The sequence below is a fragment of the Hordeum vulgare genome, chromosome 5H, assembly GCF_904849725.1.
Source record: "Hordeum vulgare subsp. vulgare chromosome 5H, MorexV3_pseudomolecules_assembly, whole genome shotgun sequence".
Lineage (NCBI taxonomy): Eukaryota > Viridiplantae > Streptophyta > Magnoliopsida > Poales > Poaceae > Hordeum > Hordeum vulgare.
Genome location: NC_058522.1, coordinates 21961137 through 21987822, shown reverse-complemented (window position 1 = coordinate 21987822; position 26686 = coordinate 21961137). Strand labels below are relative to the sequence as shown.

The window sequence follows — 26686 nt, the reverse complement described above, 5'->3', positions numbered from 1 at the left end:
CCCTTGGGGCGTGACACCCCTCCCGATGGTCCCCGGCACCCCTCCCGGCACTCCCGGTACACTACCGATGAGCCCGAAACTTTTCCGGTAATGCACGAAAACCTTCCGGTAACCAAATGAGGTCATCCTATATATCAATATTCGTTTCCAGACCATTCCGGAAACCCTCGTGACGTCCGTGATCTCATCCGGGACTCCTAACAACATTCGGTAACCAACCATATAACTCAAATACGCATAAAACAACGTCGAACCTTAAGTGTGCAGACCCTGCGGGTTCGAGAACTATGTAGACATGACCCGAGAGACTCCTCGGTCAATATCCAATAGCGGGACCTGGATGCCCATATTGGATCCTACATATTCTACGAAGATCTTATCGTTTGAACCTCAGTGCCAAGGATTCATATAATCCCGTATGTCATTCCCTTTGTCCTTCGGTATGTTACTTGCCCGAGATTCGATCGTTAGTATCCGCATACCTATTTCAATCTTGTTTACTGGCAAGTCTCTTTACTCGTTCCGTAATACAAGATCCCGCAACTTACATTAAGTTACATTGCTTGCAAGGCTTGTGTGTGATGTTGTATTACCGAGTGGGCCCCGAGATACCTCTCCGTCACACGGAGTGACAAATCCCAGTCTCGATCTATACTAACTCAACGAACACCTTCGGAGATACCTGTAGAGCATCTTTATAGTCACCCAGTTACGTTGCGACGTTTGATACACACAAAGCATTCCTCCGGTGTCCGTGAGTTATACGATCTCATGGTCATAGGAACAAATACTTGACACGCAGAAAACAGTAGCAACAAAATGACACGATCAACATGCTACGTCTATTAGTTTGGGTCTAGTCCATCACATGATTCTCCTAATGATGTGATCCTGTTATCAAGTGACAACACTTGCCTGTGGCCAGGAAACCTTGACCATCTTTGATCAACGAGCTAGTCAACTAGAGGCTTACTAGGGACAGTGTTTTGTCTATGTATCCACACAAGTATTGTGTTTCCAATCAATACAATTATAGCATGGATAATGAACGATTATCATGAACTAAGAAATATAATAATAACTAATTTATTATTGCCTCTAGGGCATATTTCCAACAGTCTCCCACTTGCACTAGAGTCAATAATCTAGTTCACATCACCATGTGATTCCAACGAATCCAACACCCATATAGTTATGGGGTCTGATCGCGTCTTGCTCGTGAGAGAGGTTTTAGTCAACGGTTCTGAAACTTTCATATTCATGCGTTCTTTACAAATCTTTATGTCATCTTATAGATGCTGCTACTACGTGCTATTCGGAAATGCTCCAAATATCTACTCTACTATACGAATCCGTTTCACTACTCATAGTTATCCGGATTAGTGTCAAAGCTTGCATTGACGTAACCCTTTACGACAAACTCTTTAACCACCTCCATAATCGAGAAAAATTCCTTAGTCCATTAGTTACTAAGGATTAATTTCGACCGTTGCTAGTGATTCAATCATGGATCACTCTCTGTACCTCTCAACATACTTTGAGTCAAGGCACACTTCAGGTGCGGTACACAGCATGGCATACTTTAGATTCTACGGCTAAGGCATAGAAGACGACCTTCGTCTATTCTTTTTATTCTGCCGTGGTCGGGTTTTGAGTCTTACTCAAATTCACACCTCACAACGCAACCAAGAACTCCTTCTTTGCTGGTCTATTTTGAACTCTTTCAAAAACTTGTCAAGGCATGCATCTTGTTGAAACTTCTATTAAGCGCTTTCGATCTATCTCCATAGATCTTTGATGCTCAATGTTCAAGTAGCGTAATCCAGGTACTCCTTTGAAAACTTCTTTCAAACAACCTTGTATGCTTTACAGAAATTCTACATTACTTCTGATCCACAATATGTCAACCACATATACCTATCAGAAATTCTATAGTGCTCCCACTCACTTCTTTGGAAATACAAGTTTCTCATAAACCTTGTACAAACCCAAAATCTTTGATAATCTCTTCAAAGTGTATATTCCAACTCCGAGATGCTTGCACCAGTCCATTGAAGGATCACTGGAGCTTGCATACTTGCTAGTATCTTTAGGATCGACAAAACCTTCTGGTTGTATCACATACAATGTTTGCTCAAGGAAACCGTCGAGAAAACAATGTTTTGACATCCTACGTGCAATATTTCATAAATAATGCATCAACAACTAACATAATTCTAACAGACTTTTAGCATCCCTACGAGTGAGAAAGTCTCATCATACTCAACTATTTGATCTTATCGAAAACATCTTTGCGACAAGTCGAGCTTTTCTTAATAGTGACTTATCACCATCATCGTCTGTCTTCTTTTAAAGATCCATTTTTACTCAATAGTCCTATGACCATCAAGTGGTTCTACCAAAGTCTACACTTTGTTTTCACACATGGATCCTCTCTCGGATTTCATGGCTTCCAGCCATTTGTCGGAATCTGGGCCCACCATCGCTTTCTCCATAACTCGTAGGTTCACTGTTGCTCAACAACATGACCTCCAAGACAGGGTTACCGTACTACTCTGCAGCAGTACGCGACCTTGTCGACCTACGAGGTTTGTAGTAACTAGATTCGAAGCTCAATGATCATCCTCATCAGCTTCCACTTCAATTGGTGTAGGCGCCACATGAACAACTTCCTGCGCCCTGCTACACACTGGTTGAAGTGATGGTTCAATAACCTCATGAAGTTCTACTACCCTCCCACTCAATTCTTTCGAGAGAAACCTTTCCTCGAGAAAGGATCCGTTTTTAGAAATAAACACTTTGCTTTCGGATCTGAGATAGGAGATGTACCCAACTGTTTTGGATATCCTATGAAGATGCATTTATCCGCTTTGGGTTCGAGCTTATCAGACTGAAACTTTTTCACATAAGTGTCAAAACCCCAAACTTTCAAGAAACGACAGTTTAGATTTCTCTAAACCTCAGTCTATACTGTGTCATCTCAACGGAAATACGCGGTGCCCTATTTAAAGTAAGTGCGGTTGTCTCTAATGCATAACCCATAAATGATAGTGGTAATTCGATAAGAGACATCATAGTATGCACCATACCAAATAGTGCGTGGCTATGACGTTCAGACACATCATCACACTATGATGTTCCAGGTGGCATGAACTGCGAAACAATTTCCACATTGTCTTAACTGTGTACCAAAACTCGTAACTCAGATATTCATTTCCATGATCATATCGTAGACAGTTTATCCTCTTGTTACGACGAACTTCACTCTGAAACGGAATTGAACTTTTCAACATTTTAGACTTGTGATTCATTAAGTAAATACTCCTGTATCTACTCAAATCGTCAGTGAAGTAAGAACATAATGATATCCACTGCGTGCCTCAGCACCCATTGGACTGCATACATCAAAATGTATCACTTCCAACAAGTTACTATCTTATTTCATCTCAATGAAAACAAGGCCTTGCTCATGTGGTATGATTCGCATGTCACTAGTGATTCGAAATCAGGTGAGTACAAAGATCCATCAGCATGGAGCCTCTTCATGCAATTTATACTAACGTGACTCAAGCGGCAGTGCCACAAGTAAGTGGTACTATCATCATCAACTCGTATCTTTTGGCACCAATATCATGAACATGTGTAACACTACGATCGAGATTCAATAAACCATTGAAGGTGATTATTCAAGAAAATAGAGTAACCATTATTCTCTTTAAATGAATAATCGTATTGCAATAAACACGATCCAATCATGTCCATGCTTAACGCAAGCACCAAATAACAATTATTTAGGTTTAACACCAATCCCGATGGTAGAGGGCGTGCGACGTTTGATCATATCAATCTTGGAAACACTTCCAACACGTATCGTCACCTCACCTTTAGCTAGTCTCCGTTTATGCCGTAGCTTTCATTTCGCGTCACTAATCACTTAGCAACCGAACCGGTATCCAATACCCTCGTGCTACTAGGAGTACTAGTAAAGTACACATCAACATCATGTATATCAAATACACTTCTTTCGACTTTTGCCAGCCTTCTTATCTACCAAGTATCTTGAGTTGCTCCGCCTCAGTGATTGTTCCCCTCATTACAGAAGCACTTAGTCTTGGGTTTGGGTTTAATCTTGGGTCTCTTCATTAGTGCAGCAACTGTTTTGCCGTTTCACGAAGTATCCCTTCTAGACCTTGCCTTTCTTGAAACTTAGTGGTTTTACAAACCATCAACTATTGATGCTCCTTCTTGATTTCTACTTTCGCAGTGTCAAACATCGCGAATCGCTCAAGGATCATTGTATGTATCCTTGATATGTTATAGTTCATCACGAAGCTCTCACAGCTTGGTGGCAGTGACTTTGGAGAACTATCACTATCTCATCTGGAAGATTAACTCCCACTTGATTCAATCGATTGTCGTACTCAGACAATCTGAGCACATGCTCAACGATTGAGCCTTTTCTCCTGTGCTTTGTGGACAAAGAATCTTGTCGGAGGTCTCGTACCTCTTAACAAGGGCACAAGCATGAAATCACAATTTCATCTCTTTAGAACATCACTTATGTTCCGTGACGTTTTACAACGTTTTCGGCGCCTTGCTTCTAAGCCATTAAGTATTTTTGTACTGAACTATCGTGTAGTCATCAGAAACGTGTATGTCGGATGTTCACAGCATCCACATACGACGCTCGAGCTGCAGCACACTGAGTGGTGCATTAAGAACATAAGCCTTCTGTGCAGCAACGGGGACAATCCTCGGTTTTACAGACTCAGTCTGCAAAGTTTGCTACTATCAACTTTCAACTAAATTTTCTCTAGGAACATATAAAACAGTAGAGCTATAGCGCAAGCTACATCGTAATTCGCAAAGACCATTAGACTATGTTCATGACAATTAGTTCAATTAATCATATTACTTAAGAACTCCCACTCAAAAAGTACATCTCTCTAGTCATTTGAGTGGTACATGATCCAAAACCACTATCTCAAGTCCGATCATCACGTGAGTCGAGAATAGTTTCAGTGGTAAGCATCTCTATGCTAATCATATCAACTATACGATTCATGCTCGACCTTTCGGTCTCATGTGTTCCGAGGCCATGTCTGCACATGCTAGGCTCGTCAAGCTTAACCCGAGTGTTCCGCGTGCGCAACTGTTTTGCACCCGTTGTATGTGAACGTTGAGTCTATCACACCCGATCATCACGTGGTGTCTCGAAACGACGAACTGTAGCAACGGTGCACAGTCGGGGAGAACACAATTTCGTCTTGAAATTTTAGTGAGAGATCACCTCATAATGCTACCGTCGTTCTAAGCAAAATAAGGTGCATAAAAGGATTAACATCACATGCAATTTATAAGTGACATGATATGGCCATCATCACGTGCTTCTTGATCTCCATCACCAAAGCACCGGCACGATCTTCTTGTCACCGGCGTCACACCATGATCTCCATCAACGTGTCGCCATCGGGGTTGTCGTGCTACTCATGCTATTACTACTAAAGCTACGTCCTAGCAAAATAGTAAACGCATCTGCAAGCACAAACATTAGTTATAAAGACAACCCTATGGCTCCTACCGGTTGCCGTACCATCGACGTGCAAGTCGATATTATCTATTACAACATGATCATCTCATACATCCAATATATCACATCACATCGTTGGCCATATCACATCACAAGCATACCCTGCAAAAACAAGTTAGACGTTCTCTAATTTTGTTGTTGCATGTTTTACGTGGTGACCATCGGTATCTAGTAGGATCGCATCTTACTTACGCAAACACCACAACGGAGATATATGAGTTGCTATTTAACCTCATCCAAGGACCTCCTCGGTCAAATCCGATTCAACTAAAGTTGGAGAAACCGACACTTGCCAGTCATCTTTGAGCAACGGGGTTACTCGTAGCGATGAAACCAGTCTCTCGTAAGCGTACGAGTAATGTCGGTCCAAGACGCTTCAATCCAACAATACCGCAGAATCAAGAAAAGACTAAGGAGGGCAGCAAAACGCACATCACCGCCCACAAAAACTTTTGTGTTCTACTCGAGAAGACATCTACGCATGAACCTAGCTCATGATGCCACTGTTGGGGAACGTCGCATGGGAAACAAAAATTTTCCTACGCGCACGAAGACCTATCATGGTGATGTCCATCTACGAGAGGGGATGAGTGATCTACGTACCCTTGTAGATCGTACAGCAGAAGCGTTAGTGAACGCGGTTGATGTAGTGGAACGTCCTCACGTCCCTCGATCCGCCCCGCGAACAATCCCGCGATCAGTCCCACGGTCTAGTACCGAACGGACGGCACCTCCGCGTTCAGCACACGTACAGCTCGACGATGATCTCGGCCTTCTTGATCCAGCAAGAGAGATGGAGAGGTAGAAGAGTTCTCCGGCAGCGTGACGGCGCTTCAGAGGTTGGTGATGACCTTGTCTCAGCAGGGCTCCGCCCGAGCTCCGCAGAAACGCGATCTAGAGGAAAAACCGTGGAGGTATGTGGTCGGGCTGCCGTGGAAAAGTCGTCTCAAATCAGCCCTAAAACCTCCGTATATATAGGTGGGAGGGAGGGGAGGAGGCAGCCTCAAAACCTAAAGGTTTGGCCGAAATTGGAGGTGGAGGAGTCCTACTCCAATCCTACTTGGAGTAGGATTCCACCTTCCCACTTGGAAACTCTTTCCACCTTGTGTTTTTTCCTTCTCAAACCTTATGGGCCTTAGTGGGAACTTATTCCAGCCCACTAGGGGCTGGTTTATCTCTTCCCATAGCCCATGAGACCCCTTGGGGCGTGACACCCCTCCCGATGGTCCCCGGCACCCCTCCCGGCACTCCCGGTACACTACCGATGAGCCCGAAACTTTTCCGGTAATGCACGAAAACCTTCCGGTAACCAAATGAGGTCATCCTATATATCAATCTTCATTTCCGGACCATTACGGAAACCCTCGTGACGTCCGTGATCTCATCCGGGACTCCGAACAACATTCGGTAACCAACCATATAACTCAAATACGCATAAAACAACGTCGAACCTTAAGTGTGCAGACCCTGCGGGTTCGAGAACTATGTAGACATGACCCGAGAGACTCCTCGGTCAATATCCAATAGCGGGACCTGGTTGCCCATATTGGATCCTACATATTCTACGAAGATCTTATCGTTTGAACCTCAGTGCCAAGGATTCATATAATCCCGTATGTCATTCCCTTTGTCCTTCGGTATGTTACTTGCCCGAGATTCGATCGTTAGTATCCGCATACCTATTTCAATCTCGTTTACTGGCAAGTCTCTTTACTCGTTCCGTAATACAAGATCCCGCAACTTACATTAAGTTACATTGCTTGCAAGGCTTGTGTGTGATGTTGTATTACCGAGTGGGCCCCGAGATACCTCTCCGTCACACGGAGTGACAAATCCCAGTCTCGATCTATACTAACTCAACGAACACCTTCGGAGATACCTGTAGAGCATCTTTATAGTCACCCAGTTACGTTGCGACGTTTGATACACACAAAGCATTCCTCCGGTGTCCGTGAGTTATACGATCTCATGGTCATAGGAACAAATACTTGACACGCAGAAAACAGTAGCAACAAAATGACACGATCAACATGCTACGTCTATTAGTTTGGGTCTAGTCCATCACATGATTCTCCTAATGATGTGATCCCGTTATCAAGTGACAACACTTGCCTATGGCCAGGAAACCTTGACCATCTTTGATCAACGAGCTAGTCAACTAGAGGCTTACTAGGGACAGTGTTTTGTCTATGTATCCACACAAGTATTGTGTTTCCAATCAATACAATTATAGCATGGATAATAAACGATTATCATGAACTAAGAAATATAATAATAACTAATTTATTATTGCCTCTAGGGCATATTTCCAACAGGGAGCGGTTAAATTCATCAAACGTCACGTCACAGGTTTCTATAACACATCCAGTGGATTTGTTGTAGACTCTGTAGGCGTGAGAGTTTGACCCATAGCCAACAAAAATCCCCTCAGTTGTTTTGGATTGAAATTTCCCTAACCGTTCCGTTTGTTGAGGATGAAGCATTTGCATCCAAACACACGAAAGTACTTAACATTGGGCTTGTTCCCAGTTAGGAGCTCATATGGAGTTTTCTCCAATATTGATCGGAGGAAGAGCCGGTTTGATGCATGACATGCTGTGTTGACGGTCTCAGCCCAAAAGCTATGTGGTGACTTGTATTCATCTAACATGGACCTTGCCATTTCCACAAGTGTCCGGTTCTTCCTCTCTACCACACCATTTTGTTGGGGGGTGTAAGGTGCGGAGTACTGATGTTCAATCCCCTCATCACTAAGAAATTCTTCTAGGGTGTAGTTCTTGAACTCAAAGCCATTATCACTTGTTACTGCCTTAATGTCCTTGTCAAACTTTCGTTGGGCTTGTTTGGCAAAGTCAATGAAAGTGACCTTCGTCTCATCCTTGGACTTGAGAAAGAACACCCATGTATATCTTGAGTAATCATCAACAATGACTAGGCCATACTTTTTCCCTCCAAGACTTGCCCATGAAGGAGGCCCAAATAGATCCACATGAAGGAGCTCTAACGGCCTCGAAGTGGATACAACGTTCTTGGGTGTATGTCTTGATTGATGTTGCTTCCCAGCTATGCATGCACTGCACACACGATCTTTCTTAAAAGATACATTTGTTAGTCCAAGAATGTGATTACCGTTTAAGAGATTTTGAACATTTTTCATGCCAACATGGGCGAGCCGGTGATGCCACAGCCATCCCATGTCGGCCTTGGCCATTAGACAAGTTGTATGGAAAGTGCTCTCTTTCGAGAAATCAACCGTGTAAAGGTTGCCATCCAACTCTCCAACAAAAGCCACTTCAAGAGTGTCTCTCTTAAAGACTTTCACATCCGTTAGTCCAAATAGTGTGTCATAACCGACGGAAGCCAATTGGCGAACTGAAAGTAAATGATATTGAAGAGATTGGACAAGCATGACATTTGCAATAGACATGTCATTAGTGATTGCCACCTTGCCCAACCCAATTATCTGCCCTTTCGACCCTCCACCAAATACAATGCTCATGTATGGTCGAATGGCTTGCATGAAGTCATAGAGCAAGTTACTATCTCCGGTCATATGATTGGTGCATCCACTGTCGATCACCCATTTTTCTCCACCGGAGAAAACAACCTGTAAAGAATTAAGACTTGGTTTGAGGTACCCATTTTGTCATGGGGCCTTTCACATTAGTTACAAGAGTCTTAGGGACCCAAATAGCATAGAATCGAAATGCATTACGGGGACCAACGAATTTAGCATAGACCTCTCCTTCCTTTGATTTGCGTAGTACATAGGATGGCGGCATGAATTCGGTTGTCTTGTTGTGAGTAGACGGACCCCTAGTGACCGATCCACTCACAACCTTACCTTTCTTCGTGTGTCCCTCTGGTACAAATATTTCCTTAAGAGGAGTGGTACACTTCAGAGGAAATGCACTTTTCTTGGCAGTGCTTGGGTTGAACCCAAGCCCTTCCTCGGCGACACCTCCATTGTGTCGACTTAAGATCTCATTGAGAGTCTTTTGTCCTTGTGCACATGTCATGAGACCTCTGTCTAGCTGTGCCCTTAACGAACAATTTTCCTCAAGGATAGATGTCAGTTCACTACTAGGGTTAGTAGTGCAGGTATCAACATTGATAATAGGTGAGGAGTAGGCCTTAGCTAGAGTGTCAAGATAAGTGACCTTAAGTGCCTCAAAGCTCTTTGTAAGAACAGTGAGTTTCTCTTCCTTGTCATTGAGAGACAAGGATAGACGCTCACAGTCCTTAGAAAGAGAAGCATGAGAGTTCACAAGTCGGTCTTTATCATTTAGTAATTCTCTGCACACATTTTCAGCCTTTTTCAAGAAGGCAAGATCATTAGCATGTTTATCAAGGTTTTCACCTACTTTTGAACATAATGCATCATTGTGTGCTTCCTCATAAAGGACTTTCTGCTCAAGGAGTTCATTTCTCTCGTTCTCATCAATGACGAGGGTTTCGAGTTCCTTGATGGTATTGGTGTACTTACTCACCATTTCCATAAGTATGCGAAACATAGTGAGCTTCTTTCCTTTAAGAGAGCACATAAATTCGTTCATTTTAGCAAACATGGGATGATCTAAATCATTATCCTCATAATGATCTTCCGCATCAAGATACTCATCAGAAGGGGTAGAGACTAGACTGAAGGAGTTTAACCGTGGGGTTACCTTAACCTTATCATGGGAGCTTTGGTCTTCCCCATCTCCCATGGCAGTCTTTGCCATCAAACACTTGTGAGCGTTGCCCTTGTAGTCCTTCATATAGTTGTAGTGAACAACATCACCACTTTTGTTGACTAGCCTCAAGGTACTCTGTGTATCTTGAGCTACTCCTGCAACTCCACCAACATCTTCTGGATCTGATTCTTCTTGTGCAACCATTGCTCTTCCATCTGTCCTCTTGGACTTGGAGTTCATAGGATTTGGTAACTTCTTCTTTACAAAGGTCTTTGGAAACCTTGGTTTGTCTTCTCTCTTCTCATAAGGGCAGTCGTTGGAGAAGTGGTTGGTTTCCTCACAGTTATAGCATTTCCTTACCTTCTTCTTTGGAAATCTTCCCTTGAACTTCCCTACACTGAACTTCTTCACAAAGAGAGCAATGTCCTCAATCGATGGGCTTTCATCAGAGTCAACATCATCACCATCTTGACAGTCATCATCACCTTCTTCTTCTTCACTTTCTTCTTCGTCATACTCATGCTTGGCTTTCAAAGCAAGATTGATCTTTGATGTTGAAGTGCCATGCATGGCTAGGTGCTTTGTTGCATTTGCCTTTGGCTCTTCAAATAATTGGAAAGTGGATATGATGTCATCCGGAGTCATTTCTTTGAAAGCATGATGCTGTCTCATGTCCCATACCATTTGATGGTGATATGGAGCAAGAGCGTGAAGTAACTTGTCCACAAGAAATCTCTTGGTCAGGTTGAAACCATCTTGCGTCTTGTCACAGTCACATGACTCAATGTCTGCAGCGAGAGTCATGAGCCGTTCTAGTAGTTGCTTGGGAGATTCACCCTTTTCCATACAGAAATTCTGTAATTGCCCCTTGGCAATTTCATATTGAGCAAGCCAAAGAGTGGAGGTACCGGTCTTGGTCCTTATGATGCTGTCCCACAATTCCTTGGCACTTGTGATGTGAATGTAAGGTCTTCGTTGCTTGTCATTCATTCCCTTTCTTATGCACATGATCGCAGTGTCATTGAGATTCTTTTCATAAGTTTCTCTGGGCGTGAGGCATCTTGGATCAACAGGATTGTACCCATGCTCGAGGATGTCCAGCATCTCATCATTGGCGTACCTAAGATGATCCTGCGTACCAACTCTCCACAAAGCAAAATCGGAATTGTCATCAAGCAAGGGAGGTTTTCCTCCAGGATTGTACTTAGGTTTCTCAATTTGAGATTTAGCATAACGCCATGGAACACTGGTTTGGTTCCTCTCCGGAGGAGGTTGGCCAAATGAAGTACCGTGCACGTGGGGCCCTGAGGCCCTCGGGGACGTGGTTGTCCCCGTGGTTAGTGCTGCTAGTCTCATTTGAATTATGGACTCAAGAGAAGCATCATGCTCCTCTTTTTGCTTGGCAAGGGCCCGTTCCAAGTCCTCAGAGGTGAAAGACTTGACATCCGCGGAAGTCCCGTCCCTCTGCACTGGAGCTACCGCACCTGGATCCACGTCCATCTCGCTCTAGGGCGGTTAAGCCACACAAATAGAGCACGAGGCTCTGATACCAATTGAAAAGGATCGAGATGGACCTAGAGGGGGGTGAATAGGTACAAATCCAAATTTTAATAATTACTTAGCAATTTTAGGCTAAAGTGCGGAATATAAGTGTAAGCCTAATAATTGCTATGACAAAGAGTAAGCTATTAGGAGTGAAGCAAGGCAATCGGTAAACAATAAGCAAATACAAGTATGTAATAAGGATTAACACAAGTAGAGAGTTAGGGTTAGGAATAACCGAAACTCCGAGAGAGACAAGGATGTATCCCGATGTTCACTTCCTTGGAGGGAAGCTACGTCACCGTTAGAGGGGCGGATGTTACCACGAAGGCACACCAACGCCACGAAGGCTCACCCTATTCTCCCTTTGAGATAACTCCACGAAGGCGTTTCTCAATCACAAGTGGTAAGCCTTGAGGTGGCTTCCAAACCTTCATAAACTTTCCGGGGGATATCACAATGGTTTGATTCCTCTCCGAAGACTCCTACCACCTAGGAGTCTCCAACCTCCAAGAGTAACAAGATCACGGGGATTGCTCAAAACTTGCTCAAATCACAAATCACTTTGGTGGGAAGGAGGAGAGGGAGACGATCTATCTTTTGATTGGAACAACACTCAAAAAGACTCACAAATGCTCTTGGGATCTAGGATTTGGTGTAGACAAGAGTGAGTGAGAGGAAAGGTGTTCTTGGGTGTATCTTAGCTGTGTTGAACACCCTTTCACGAGGTGGGAGAAGAGTATTTATAGTGTGGAGTGAAATCCAGCCGTTGGAGGTGCAATAAGTCACACAGGGTCCGGACGTCCGACACTTGTCGGAAGTCCGGGCGTCCGTGAGGGGCCGGACGTTCGACATGGGTTGGTCGTCCGAGACCTGTAGGCATCACTGGAACTCTTCTGAATTCATCAGCGGCCGGACATCCGACAGGGGTCGGTCGTCCGAGGCCTGTAGATGTGCCTGAACATATTTGAATTCATCAGCATACGGACGTCCGAAGTGGCCTGGAAGTCCGTGTTATACAGCACAAATTCTACTGGTGGTGGCTTCCGGATTTCCGATGGGGGTCGGACATTCGGCGCTTGGACGTCCGGAGGGAGCCGGATTTCCGAGATATAGGGCACACATTCTACTGGTGTTGGCTTCCGGATTTCCGGAGCTTGGCCGGACGTCCGGCCCTCGGACGTCCGGGGGGAGCCGGATTTCCGAGATATAAGCCTTACAAACTACTGTTGCCTGGCTGCGGATTTCCGAAGCTGGCCGGAAGTCCGGCCCTCGGACGTCCGAAGGGATCCGGATGTGCGAGGTAATTGGACATGTATTGAATTGAAGACAGAGTGGATAGTATGTGGTGTTTGATATGATTGTAGAGATGTGGTATGAGCAAGTTTATACCAAAGCCTGTGACCCCCTCTTAATAGTGCGGGATCCCTATACTCAATATCAGTAAACTCAAAAGACTACTCTACATCATCTCTTCTTAATCCCGAGTCTTCTCGAAATATAAATCACCAATCTGTTCAGGCAACCTTTGGCACATAAATCTTAATCTACTAAAGTACTTGCCGTCCTGAGATACACTCAACAAATAGGATTAATTTCCTATGTATGTGTTGTCATTAACACCAAAAGACGATTAGGGGCATAGCATGCACTTTCAAGCTGCAGGTGAAAATCAGTAAAGTTATGGAAAGAGGGGATGTGGGATCTAGCTCGGGTGGCGCGACCATTATCCCGCGAGCTGATGATTCTTGGACCAGACTGTGGAAGTTAAAAAGCCCAAGGAACATCCAAATGTTCACATGGAGATTGAAGCATGAATCCCTAGCATTTCGTATGAATCTTAAGAAGAGAGGTATTCCAGTGGAGGATACGAGGTGCCTATTTTGTGGCAAGGCAGCCGAAGACGGGGGACATCTATTCATTAAATGCAAATACTCGAAGGAGGTGTGGCGCGAGCTGGAGTTAGAGCAGGAGAGGAAGGTATTGCAGAATATTCCATCAGTACATCATGCCCTGGACTATATCTGGAGTCTTAGCGAGAATACGAGACTGCATATCCTAACCTTCTGGTGGCTCTGGTGGTCTAACCGCAACAAACTAAGGGAAGGAGAACTCCCGGAGGCGGCGGAGGTGGTTGCCCGCAGGACACGAGCTAATGTCATGCAATATGAACAAGTCTATACCCGTTTGGACACTGCACAGGAAGCCCCTCGCTGGCGAAAACCCCATGACGGCATGATTAAAATCAATATCGATGGGTCCTTTGTTCCGGGGGAGGAGAGCTCAGGCTGGGGAGTGGTGGTGCGTGATTCGACTGGGAGCGTCATTGCTGCACGAGCAGGTCGTCAAGCCCATGTGCAGGATGCATTCGCGGCTGAACTATACGCCCTGGCACATGCGATCTCCTTTGCAGCTGATCTTGGGGTCGTGAGGGTCATTCTGGAGACTGATTGCTCGTTGCTACTGGAGGCCATGGACTTTGCCCGTGTCGATGCTTCTGCATACGCAGCGGTAATAGATGACCTGAAGTACCAGCTCAAAATCTGGTTTTCTGCACATGAAACCACGCTCTGCCGGAGGGCAGCAAACTCGGTTGCGCACCAACTAGATAGTATCGCTCGTATGTATCACCCCAACCAAGTAGAGGAGTGGGATAACCTTGTTCCTGCCCATGTGGCAGTTTGTGTGGAGGGGGATCTACCCTCACACCGTTTAAGTTAATGAGTAATGTGATTTCCCTCAAAAAAGATAGTCTCCTCAACAGTCAACCACTCTCTCTCAGATTTGGCAGGGGTAGGAGAAATTGAACTTGTGGAAAGCAGCTTGGGGAGGGTAGAAATCATGGTTCAAATGGTAGGAATGGAATCTTTTGAGCTCAACACATAAGTAGGTGGCTCTCTCTCGAAAAAATGAATCTGGCAAGTGTAAGTGTGTTCTCAGTGCTTCCTCTACGAATGAGAGGTAGGTGAAGGGGTATATATAGGCAACCTCCAAAATCCAACCGTTACACCATAATTGACCAACTCGGTGACACCGAAGTTACAAACTCGGTGGTACCGAAAAGATAGGGTTTGACTGGGATCTGTCTAAGTGTAAAATCGGTATGGCCGAGTGATAAATGTTGGTGGCACCGATTTTCCATATTTGGCTTGGGATAGATATATTTTATGGAAGAGTGGCTAAGTATTTTTGGTGGCTATCTCTAAGCACTTGAGCAACCAATTCATCATAATACCTAATCCCCTTGTAATAGTATTGGATTTTGTATGAACTCAAATGTGATTTCTCACAAAGTGTAAAATAAAGAATTTTCTTGCTTGAAGCTTTAGCCAATCCTATAGCCAAAGCATCTTTGAACTTTGCTGAAATGTACTTGGATAAATTCATTAGTCTAATGATGCATATGTTGTGATTGATTGCCAAAACCACCTTACGGAGCAATTGTGTTTTCACGGGGTGCGTTATGTTATGCTACTATATTATGTTACCACAAGTTTCTTCTTTCTCATTAACTACTTGTCTAAGCATATTTGTCTTGAGATGTGTTATGTTACTAGTTAAGTTACTTCCACTATATGACTAGGTATGTTCTCTTTTAGGCCCCATGTCAGTGGTGCGCTTGGGTGGACGTGGATGGGAGGACGCGGTGTCAACATTGGCATGGACATAAGCTCACCACGAAATGTATAGCGCTAACACATCCAAATTTCGCCTTACTTTAAAGTTCAAAAAAATGGATTCTTTCTTCTGACAGGGTTGCATAATGTGTGTTTGTGTTGATTGCATATGGTTTAGAATTCTTTTTAGTGACAGCAATTATAACGTTTATCTAGAGGATGTTTGTAGTCGTCTTGTGTTGAGTGCTCGATCGTTCTTAGGCTTGTACAGGTAAATCTTTCTTTCTAGCACAAACTTTGTGTTTCCTAAGAAAAAATAACAAAGGAGGTGACAAACTGAAATCAATGAACCAAAAAACAACATCTATTGTTCTGTTGCATCTTATCAAAATTTAAAGTAAAAATACCGGACGAAACGGCATTGTCTTCAAAGGCTAAACATACTATGGACCTCCCAATAGAAAATTTAGGAACTTAGAATATACATCATACAGCTTTATCGACTATAGCTCAGCTATTACATTTCAAAATAATGAGTGCAAAGGTGGACCTACGATGAACTGCAAAACAAAGCATAAATCGTTTCCAAAATGCAAGATATAGCTGCCCTAGAATTGTCAATCATCTTCGGCAGCACTTGCAGCGCTTAGATCCACACTGAGGTCGACCGTCTGATAAAAGTGGCATGTTAATTAGAATAAGCAGCAATGTATATAAGACAAAAGTGAGATAAACAAATGTAATGTTACCCCTGGCAGTAGATTGCTTCTTAAAACAGATTATACACGTGCATTGCTACGAGAATCGGTTGCAATATATTTCGATGAGATTTGCTTGTATTAAATATATATATTTGGATTTATAACATATGAACGAATTGTATTTGATTATTGTATAACTGAAAAGTGCTTATTAAACATAGTAAGCATAATACAATGGAAAACTTGTTTCTATGCATGTTATAGTTGCCCAGTGATGATGTAGCATGTGCGATGATGTGGGATGCTTGCATGCTGAGATAAATATAATGGTCTGGACAACTAATAATGAATAAAAATCTCATGCATGTTGAGGTGGTCTTTGATGATGTGGCATGTTTCGTGAGGTGACATGTGTGCATGTGGAGATAAATAGTGGTGCAGATCAACTAATTAGGTATATAAAATTCCCTAAAAAAGGTTGTTGCCTAAATTTTGTCCATCTTAGAAACTAGTAATGCCATTTCAAAAGTCCCCCTTCCCATCTTGTGATTCGGATATGTCTGGTTTTGCACCCCTTAGCCTCATTTGGTTGTGAGGGAAATAACACGGGACAAACAAACCAAGGGTTAGGTTTTTTTGGGTCATTGAAGGACCATTTTTTTTCTTTTTTTGGATGGTCATTCAAGAACCTAGCTAGGGGGAGAAAACCACGTCGAAGACCCATTCCCAGTCATCATTTCACACAAAGTGAAGCTCCTGAACAATTGGCCCCATGGCTGGTACAAAAAAATGAATACAAAAGAGAGAAGAAGGCCACGAGTTGGGACATGTCATCCTCAATAATTGGCGAAGCGTGGCCTGCGGGGAGCCTGCTTCGGCATCTCCAACCTGATGGCGCAGCTCACCGTCGCCATGCCAAGCTTGCCATAGTCTACTGCACCGGAGCTGTTCCAGTGAAACTTCTGCCACAGTCTCCGGAATCCGACTCACCGCCCAATCTGGACACGACGTCACGGAAAAACAGCCGGGGAAGACACAAGAGGAGGAACCCGCCCCTGGAACATAGGCTGATGCCGGTGGTAGCGGCCCACGGATAATCTGCTCTAGGAAGACATTGCACATGTAGACAACAAAGGTGCCAATCAAAGAGAGGGAGGCGAAGCAGACTTGACTGGAATGGAACATTGATGGGTCATGGCTCGAGAGCCAAAGATGAGGAATTTTGGCTGAGTTACTGACACATGAAAATGTTCTCAGGTAAATGATGCAGATTGGACCAATCAAAACAACATCTAGTCCGCCTCCAATTGGACCAAATGTTCCGGATTGGGTCTTCCAAATGAAATGAGCCCTTAGTAGTGAAAATCATTTAGGGCCGTTCAGGCCTACTTGAGCCCTCTCCCCAAAAGTTATAATTACTAGTTCCTATGATCTGCCCTAAAAAAAGTTCCTATGACCGCTAAAAAAAGAACTAGCTCCTATGAAATGTAGTGCACAAGAAACCTTAGATTTGTATAGCACGACAAGGAATCATGATAGAAGTTTAGACAAACACATTTTTAATATAATACATTGATACCATTTTTATGTAATGCGATAAAAACATCTTAATACTCCTTTCAATCCAAATTAATTGACGCACACTTAGTATAACTTTGTACTTAAGTTATAATAAGTGTGCATCAATTAGTTTGGATTGGAGGGAATAATGCAATTTTATACGTTGCTCTAATGCAGAAATTGCATTAAGGTTTCCATAAAAAAATGTACCTTTCCGGTGATCTTTGTGTACAGCGAAAGAACATCCATCACGGTAGATTCAAAGTGTGTTGTGGCATCGTAACTCTGAACAAAATTAAATTGAGATAGATTGAAATATTCTTGAAGATGCATTTTCATTTGCTAAATATCGAAAGCCAGAAGATTGTTACTTCATCCATAACTTACCGTTGATATAAAACAATTGTCAGAAGATGGGTCATTAGCAGGTTCATATCTGTCATATGTGTCGAAAAATAACTCATCAACAGGCCCTAGAAGATCGATTCCTGGCTTCAGTTCTGCCTCTGGATTGTCACTCTCTGCTTGTGCTGACACAAACGCTATGAACTTTCCCTTCGACGCAACATTGTGAGAGTAGGAACAGCAGAAAACATACCTGGTATGGATATGAATTGTCTAATATCAATAATGAAGGCGATGATAAAAAAATAATAGTTGACATGACGAAGTAATAATAGATAAAAAGGGCAATAATGCATGGAATACTTGCATGTCTGATCTGCGGCCAAGTTGCTTTTGCGGTATTATAATCTGTACTGAGTGAGATTCAGCAGTATTTGGGATCGGATGGCTCATGATAGCAATTGCACGAAAGACCTTTCCAACCTTTTTAACCTGTTATTAGAGAAGATAATTCTCATCAGTTGTAAGATTTATTCATACGCCCCATGTTTCCTTTGTTTAACTTTACTGTAAGATGTTTATGCACACTGACTTTGATTGGTATAAAATTTCTGTCATAAATAATTTGTACTGTTGTTTAAATAGTATGACGGAAAGTATAGCATAATGTTAACGACAAGGGAGATTATCTTCGGGACAATACACCATATCTGTTTGTTCAAATAATGACGATGAGTGGCTTTTACCTTGTCTGGTACGTACGATGGATCACAAACAACTTTCTTGCATTTTGCTGTCTCCCCTTCAGATGTAACTCCACGAACTTTCCCTTCATCATCAAATTCGACCTGAAAATACATATTGTTTGACCAGTTACATATTTATGATTGAAATGACACAAGTGAACATAAGACATACATATTCATTGTGGTGCTTCAATGCCTTGATTGAAGTTTACACAAATTCAAGTAGAAAAAATCTACTTTTCCATGTAATGGTTGATTGTTACACAAAATCATCTTAATCGATGTTGGGCTGTATGTGTGTGTGGCCCAAATGCCCATTTTAGTGTACATATGTATTCATATCTGCAACTAGTAATTGAAGAGAATAGAATCAAGAGAATTTCATAACGCTCTTCGTGGTACCAGAGAACTGGCAACAATGATGGGCAAAACCTAGCCGGTGGTGGTATGGAGCCGACGACAAAGAGAAATTTGTCGCAGCAGCAGCAAAGGAACGGAAAGCTCAGACAGGAGCTGCGGGTTGTGAGTACCCTAGTCATGCATGGAGCGGGTTAAGGATATGAGTGTATAGATGTGCACCCATTATTTGGTGAAAAAGAGCTCATATTTCTAAATTAATCCTATATATACTTAATTAGTTAAAACACCGAGATTTAAACAATGTACACCCAAATCAAAATTTCTGCCTCCACCAATGGCGCTAGTGGCAGCAATAGGAGGAGGATACCTGGCTGCTCGAAATAGGTGCCACGCGGTGGCTGGTAGAGTGAGAGATCTGGACGACCTACACATGTGAGGCGCTTGGCCCGGGTCGTAAGAGAGCTGGGTAAGCTCGTAACTTGCAGAAGAAAAGTAGCAGGGGAGGACGTCGTTTGCTCGAATGGGAAATCACAAGTGCTGTGGGCAGCACTGAAGTTGATGTGCTGCCTGTTTGGGTGGATAGGTGTGGAGCTGCTTGTTGTGTACTTCAAGAAAAAGGATGCTTGCTGCTTGTGCATGGAAGCAGAGGAAAGGTGTCCAGGAAAAAACACAGATGTGATTGCAGCAAGAAGCAGAGAAGAAAAGTAGCGTTGTACTGAACAACGGGGGACATGATGTGCTCCTCCTTGGCCTCCTCTGGAATCTTATGGGTGTAGATTCACACTAGGAAGAGGGACGAAATCGCCTCGGGATCAATAGTGGAAGAGCTAACATTGAACTTGATCTTGTTGAGGGGAATGCCACCGTGAACACCAGCAGGTAGGTGTCGCAAACCTTCAATGTGAAGGTGTGTGTAATGTAGCACAGAGCTCGGCCCTGGTGACGTCGTCATTGACCTCCACCGACGAGGGTGGGTCCTAGTCCGGAACTACCAAGATAGCAGCCACTTGCAGACAAGGGGTATCACCTCCGACACCATGTCGATGTAATAAAACGCGCCATCCATCCTAAACTTCAGGACCGCGGGGCATCGCGGGAATGCCGTGCACTCACAACAATAGTGGTCCGCGGTGCTGTGGTTGAAGCACAATTTGCGCCTTGCGCGACTTTTCACAAGGCACAACCCAAGCAAGAGGGAAGACAGAGCCACCTAATATGTGCAACCTTCCTCAAGGGAGCTCACTACTGACAGGGGTGTAGGCAAGACGACTTGTGGGCTGCCCCAAAACCACCGCCCGACTTCTTGGATGGCACATACAGGCCGACACGCGGCGTAGAGTACCGGGAGACCGCGCGTTACCCCGGTTGTCAGTCACGGGCATCGCTACAGGAAGCGTGTTGATCAGTGGAACCCCCACGAAGCTCCCAAGGCGAATGCGCCACACTTTCTCGAGTGGAACTCGTCCCGGCCGACCCAGTCTTCAGGACCAAAAGGGTCCTCACTGTGCCTGTCAGAGGCAACCACCGCCTTGTCTGAGCACTCGAAGTTGCTTCCCTCCCGAACAAGGGAGACCTGGATCCTGACCGGAGACACATCCTCACGTTGGCAGAGCTCCTTACGGAGCTCTACTTCCCAACGAAGCACACCCAGCGATCCAGGGAGAGGGAGGGCGAGGTACGGCTACACAGTCTGTTTATAGGTAGGATGGGGAGGAGCAAGGTCGATGGAGGATGCCGCAATGGGGGATGGTAGGGCGGCTGGAGGTCGTCTCCATCTAGGGAGGCAAGGCGCCTGCCATCTTCACCCTTATGGTCACCCTCCGAGCCAATTTGAGGTCCACTCGAAGGGGTGCATGAGCAAGAAGGGTCTGCATCGTCGAGCGAGTGGTTTGGACAGAATCCCACGTCGTCGGCCTCCCAAACCATCATGGCGGTGGCGTACGAACAGAGAAGGACCTGGGGAGGGATGGGTCGATGGACTACACGCGCCGACATCCGGAAACACGAAATGTCCTAGTTGCGCTAGTCCTATATGTATGGGCCAATGTGCTATGTATGCCACAGTTGGCCCACGATGGCCCGGGGCAGCCCCGATGTGTCACGCGTCCCTCACAGACCTCTGCAATGACGAAGTCGGCGGCACCGCACACGAGCGCGCCAACCTGGCGGGGCACGCACTGTCCAGCAGGCAAAAGAGCCCCGAACGATGCAGGAAGTAGACAAGGTCCGTTAGCACCATCGCAGACGTCGGTGACCTTCTCGCACCCCATGGGAGGGGTGGAAGAGGAGATTTGACAATTTGGCCGGAGAGCATCCCAAGCTAATGGCTCGAGGTAAGGACCAAGGCACGACAATTGGCCGAAGTGTCGGCGCTGACTTGTGCCTAGGAACCTTCTTGACCACCGCAAGGAAGTCGTCAAGCATCGTCAGAGTTAGAGTCAAGGGATCAGGGACCTGCATGTCCAATAAGTCGTGTTCTTGTCCTTAGCAACGTCCGCCGACCAGAAAGGGGGGCGGCTTGGGTGTCGGGACGACGATGCGGACACTGGGATGATGAAAAAAATAGCTCGACTATCGAGGTGACGCCTGAGGCCATGGAGTCGGAGCTCCTATCAGCTCCACATCGCCTGCTGCCTGAGTTCAAAATCCACCCCTCATCGAGGTGTATATTTACCTCCCCCCCCTAGTCCAAGAGGGCGGACGGAGCTGCCTGCTCAGTGCCACACGTTGCAAGGGAGCTCACCGATGGCGGGGGTGTAGGCATGACACCTTTCTGGCTGCCAATCTGCCAATCTCGGAATTACTTGGTAAGATGGTGGCTATCGACGAGTGGTCTATGTCGAGGGAGGGTCCGATGCGTATTCAGGTGCTATGTCCGGACCCCTCCAAGCTCGGTGGCCTTGTTCTTTACGTTCTACTTTGGCACTATGGGGAGGCAGATCTCCGTCGACGTAGATGTTGGAATCATCATGATCAACTATGTGAGTACACGGAAAAAGTTTGCTAATTTTGTGACAAAGGGTTTTCTTAATGATTGTAATCGAGTTTGTGTCAAGATGGGAATGATAGATATCTATCATTCATCTTGAGGAAAGTGTTGGACAATAACTGGGCTTGAGCCTTCATACTTCTCCTCGCCCATGTGGCCCATTGTTTCTAGTTGGTGGAAAAAGTATATAATATTGCGTGTGTGACGGGGAGGGGGGTTGTTACTGTATAATTTCACCACAAGTTCTAGATTTTTCCTAGGTCAAACTTGTTGAGATCTACAACATCAAATATACAGAGTACGAAAACATATTTTATGAAGATTCTATTGAAACTAATTTGATGTTTGAGATGTTAGTATATTTTTATATAGACTTGCTCAAAGATACATACGTTTGACATAGGACAAAACTAGAACTTCGATTAATTAGAGACCCTGGAGTACTGTACAAGTGCTTGAACGGACAAGAACTTTGTTTGGTTCTGCCAATAATATGTTATCTTACACACTTGGCAGTGCCATCTGGTCGGTTACAATATTTCTGTTCTCAAGCTATAAACATCATTATTCCTTTGTTGTGCACCCTAAAACCCTAACATTTAGTTTTATTTTGTACCATATTCATACAATATTTGGTGTAACCATCACCATGCGCAAATCACCAGAGAAATAATATTTGAAATGCTACTTTTGTAACATATTATTGTACCTTGCACTCTGGCTTATTCAACATGTACGTCCCGCCGTATACCGCACTAAGCCGTGCGAAACCCTGTACCAAACAAAAGCAATTACAAAATCAAATACTTTGGACATACATAATTGCTGGAATCAGGCAAAAAAAAGAGAGTAAATAAAAGCATTGACCTGTGGCAGCTCCCCTAAACCATAGAGAGGATAAATATATGGCGAGCCTCCTTGAAAACGAGCCACTGATTCTGCATAAAGCTGCACAGATAAATGAAGTTTAGGTAACAAGCAATATACTGCGAGAAACAAAGAGATGACCTAATAACACCATAAAGTAATATATACAGTGAAACATTAACATGGAGTATATCGTACTAACATCAAATCTAGAATTCTCATTATTATTATTAGGCTAGACGTGACTTAGGTGGCTGACATATGTTCTATAGTGGTGATTCTCTACGACTACTTACGTGACTAGCATGGTGCTCCCTTGCTTGTAGGCATCCCAGTTTGGCATTCTTTCAAGTTTGTATTCCCTACGTTCTATAATTCTTGGTTTTAGTTCAACTAAAACCACGAAAAGAATTATGAAATGGAGGGAGTATGCACTATAGTGTCATCTTATCTGGGCACGAATTTGGAAGCTCATTATATTGTCAGAGCCAATTTCCAGCTAAGCTGGTTTCAAATTCTCATCAGCAGTTCAAATGCACCAAAATTACGAGTTTTGTATCTGATATTCATATTAATTTTAGAAGGTATCTAAGATATCAATGAATTCTTTTGCTGTCAGAAAAACTCGCCTTCATCCGCTTCACAATCTCTATTGCAGGTTCTGAAAGATAACTATCGTCCTTATGAAGAGCAACTGCGTGACCAATGAAGTCTATTGTATTATCATCCAAACCGTATTTTCTGAAACACAAAATTGCAACAGATGAGTCGCGTTAAATTAAATCATCATCAACAGTTAGCACTTGAGATTCCGAAGACATATAAAATGGTTCTGAATAGATATCAGAACAGTACCTTTAAATATGAGCAATGGAAATTAGATTATCTTATGCGAACATTAATGTGTCAGTTTATAAGTTCTAAACCAAGTTGTCCTAATTTTGTCCCTCTCTACATAGAGATCTGCAGAAAAAACAATGACCTAACAATAAAATTATAGAAGATATCAGAACTTCAAACACAATTTATATTCAAAACATGATGTCTTCAGGGATGTTTTTTCCTGTGGCAATTATAACCGAGGCAACAATCGAGTCATATCATCTGGTATTGTTCTTCAATTAAAATATAGATGGCAGCAGTAAAGATGGGTACACACGAGATAAGTTGTTTACTGGTCATCTTTGTAAGGTCCAGCCCCTTGTGAGTACTTGGATCATTTTCCTTGTAATCTTGAACATAAAGGAAGAATTTCCCTGCTCTTCGCTTCTCAAATAATCCCATCAATGGAGACTTGAGAGCTTCCATATCAGTAGAGGGGACTTTGTGGATCTGGGAAAAGATAGTGGATATAGATTTTTTTTTAGATGTCATGTATTGATTAATAAATATGATGGAGTGTGTGTGCATAGGAAAGAGCACTGAACCTTTCCCTTGTTGAAAACGTAGCTTCCATCCACAGCTTTAAAGGATAAATACTTGGTAACACCAGTATGAATCAGTACACGGACCAAAGCACCATTTGCCATCATAAACTAGCCAAAATGACACTGTTGTGTTAGTAAGGAGGTGAGGTCACAACCATCGTTTATTGGTTCAAAAGAGCAATATCAATATATTATTGAAGTTATCTATCATTACTGATATAAGTGAACTGTACTGCATTATCTTTCGTTTAAACAAGGAATGCCCAGCCAAATGATGTCCAGTACATAGTACATACTGGATATCTCTAACTGACATGCTGAAACACATTGTACGTTAATTTGTACTCCCTCTGTAAATTAATACAAGACGTTTTAGATCACTAAAATAGTGATCTAAAACATCTTATATTAGCTAGTTTACATAGATATATAGTATTCACTTATCATTTTTGCAGGATGTAGTTGCATCCCCACTGTTCCTGGAGTTTCCAAAAGGAGCTACAGAGAGTGGAATTGGAACAGACCTTTGGAACCATGTCTACATTGTAGTCTCTGCTGGCTCCTATATTTGCAGGGGGTGTCCCGTCACCCTTGAACCTTTTCCACAGCTGTGAATGAGAGCATAATTTGGAAAATCGTTTGAAAGAATACCATGATCACAAAACATATGTACTCCCTCCGTTCCTAAATATAAGACCTTTTAGAGATTGCACTATAAACTACATACAAATGTACATAGACATATTTTAGAGTATAGATTCATTCATTTTGCTCCATATATAGTCTCCTATTAGAATCTCTAAAAGGTCTTATATTTTAGAATGGAGGGAGTATGTAATTCCTGGTTTCTCGTCTCTTTGTTAAAATATACCGCCCACATACCCTAACAAAATTTCTGTGGTAAAAAAGTGTGAGAAAGTATATATATTGAACAAAGTGAGTGAAGACCTGTCACCTGGTTGAGATTCAGCGATGTGGAGTCTCCACCATAATAGTCATTCCTGTCCATGTGAAGCACCTGATGACACGCAAAATTAAGGCATTTTTTAGTATTTACAAGAATACCCTCTATTATTCGTTAAAATTAACGCGGATTCGAGATCCGTCTCAGCAAAATGTAAAACCATTTTCTGATACAATTGTGCCTGCTACTACAGCTAGCATGATCATTCTATCGGATCGCTGATCGCTATACGATTGCCAATTCCCAAAGAAAATGGACACCGCGCACCCGAGTGGGTGCCGCCGCATGTCTGCTGTTAGGGCAGGGCACGGAACGGCGGCATGGGTGGATCCAAAACATGATGCAAGAACTGAGAATCCAGAAGAACCGAGAATCCAGACGCGCTCTCCAATGAACGGAGATGAGAAGAGAGCAGGGGGGAGAGGATGGTACAGCTGCCTCACCTTGAGGCGGTCGACGGAGAGGAGGCCGCTGAGGATGCACTCCTTGAGCCCCGTCCCCAGCACGATCACGTCGTACTCCACATCCATCGTCGATCTTGCTCCGTCCCGATTGAGAGATGAGCGAGCAAGAGAAGGAACTACAAGTCCGCGCGTGATGTGTGATGTGATGTGATGTGATGGATCTCCGACGCCTCGAGTCCTCCTTCGGGGAGAAGGAACGACAAGTCCGCGAAGAAAGATCGGTCTAGGGGGGCTTTCCGGGCCGCAGGTTTGGTCTCGATGCTGAGGCTTGCTCTTCCGTTGCCTTGCGTTTCGCTCGTCCAACCAGTGTGAGTTAAGTGCAACAACCCACCCCACTAAAGGCTGGGTTATCTGAAAACACGGATCTAGCTATACAAATCTTTGACTGGTAATAACACCTTGTCTCTACACTAATTTTTTGACCGATAGCACTGCTTGACGGATTAGAATTGTTTGAGCGCGTTTATGGCGGGTGGGTCCCGCCCGTCAGGGGTTGGTTTGGCAAATGAAGTGTCACATGCATATGTGTTTGACCGAGAGGCCATGTCCTGGACACATGACATGAGCATATGAACCCATTTTTCAAAAAATACATTTTAAACACATTTCAAAATTTCAAAAAAGGTTCAAAAAAAATCTACACGTACATCTTCGCAATATGTGTGCACAGCACAAAGTAATGTGAGAAAAATCTATTTTTGTTTTGCCTCCGCATAAAAAACAAATTCCAGCTCCTTTAAATAGCGTTGCACGACACAATTTCTCGTCTTTTTTGCACAATCCGAATAGAAGGTTGTTTTTCTTTGCAAAACTCTTTGCGTGCCCATAGAATGTGAAG

General features: G+C 43.7%; 1 protein-coding gene across 1 annotated transcript; it reads right to left on the bottom strand.

Annotated features, from left to right (window-relative positions):
* Positions 1 to 15792: 15792 nt before the first annotated feature.
* On the bottom strand, positions 15793 to 26162 carry LOC123399492 (guanosine nucleotide diphosphate dissociation inhibitor 2-like). The gene is made up of 13 exons (XM_045093899.1): positions 25828 to 26162; positions 25376 to 25438; positions 24945 to 25028; positions 24421 to 24528; positions 24153 to 24325; positions 23623 to 23734; positions 22994 to 23074; positions 22836 to 22898; positions 18778 to 18879; positions 18399 to 18523; positions 18074 to 18284; positions 17897 to 17971; positions 15793 to 16096 (listed from the first exon to the last, which is right to left on the bottom strand). Exons 1-13 carry the CDS (start codon positions 25912 to 25914, stop codon positions 16043 to 16045), a joined length of 1338 nt encoding a protein of 445 aa, XP_044949834.1. The 5' UTR covers positions 25915 to 26162; the 3' UTR covers positions 15793 to 16042.
* Positions 26163 to 26686: the final 524 nt, after the last annotated feature.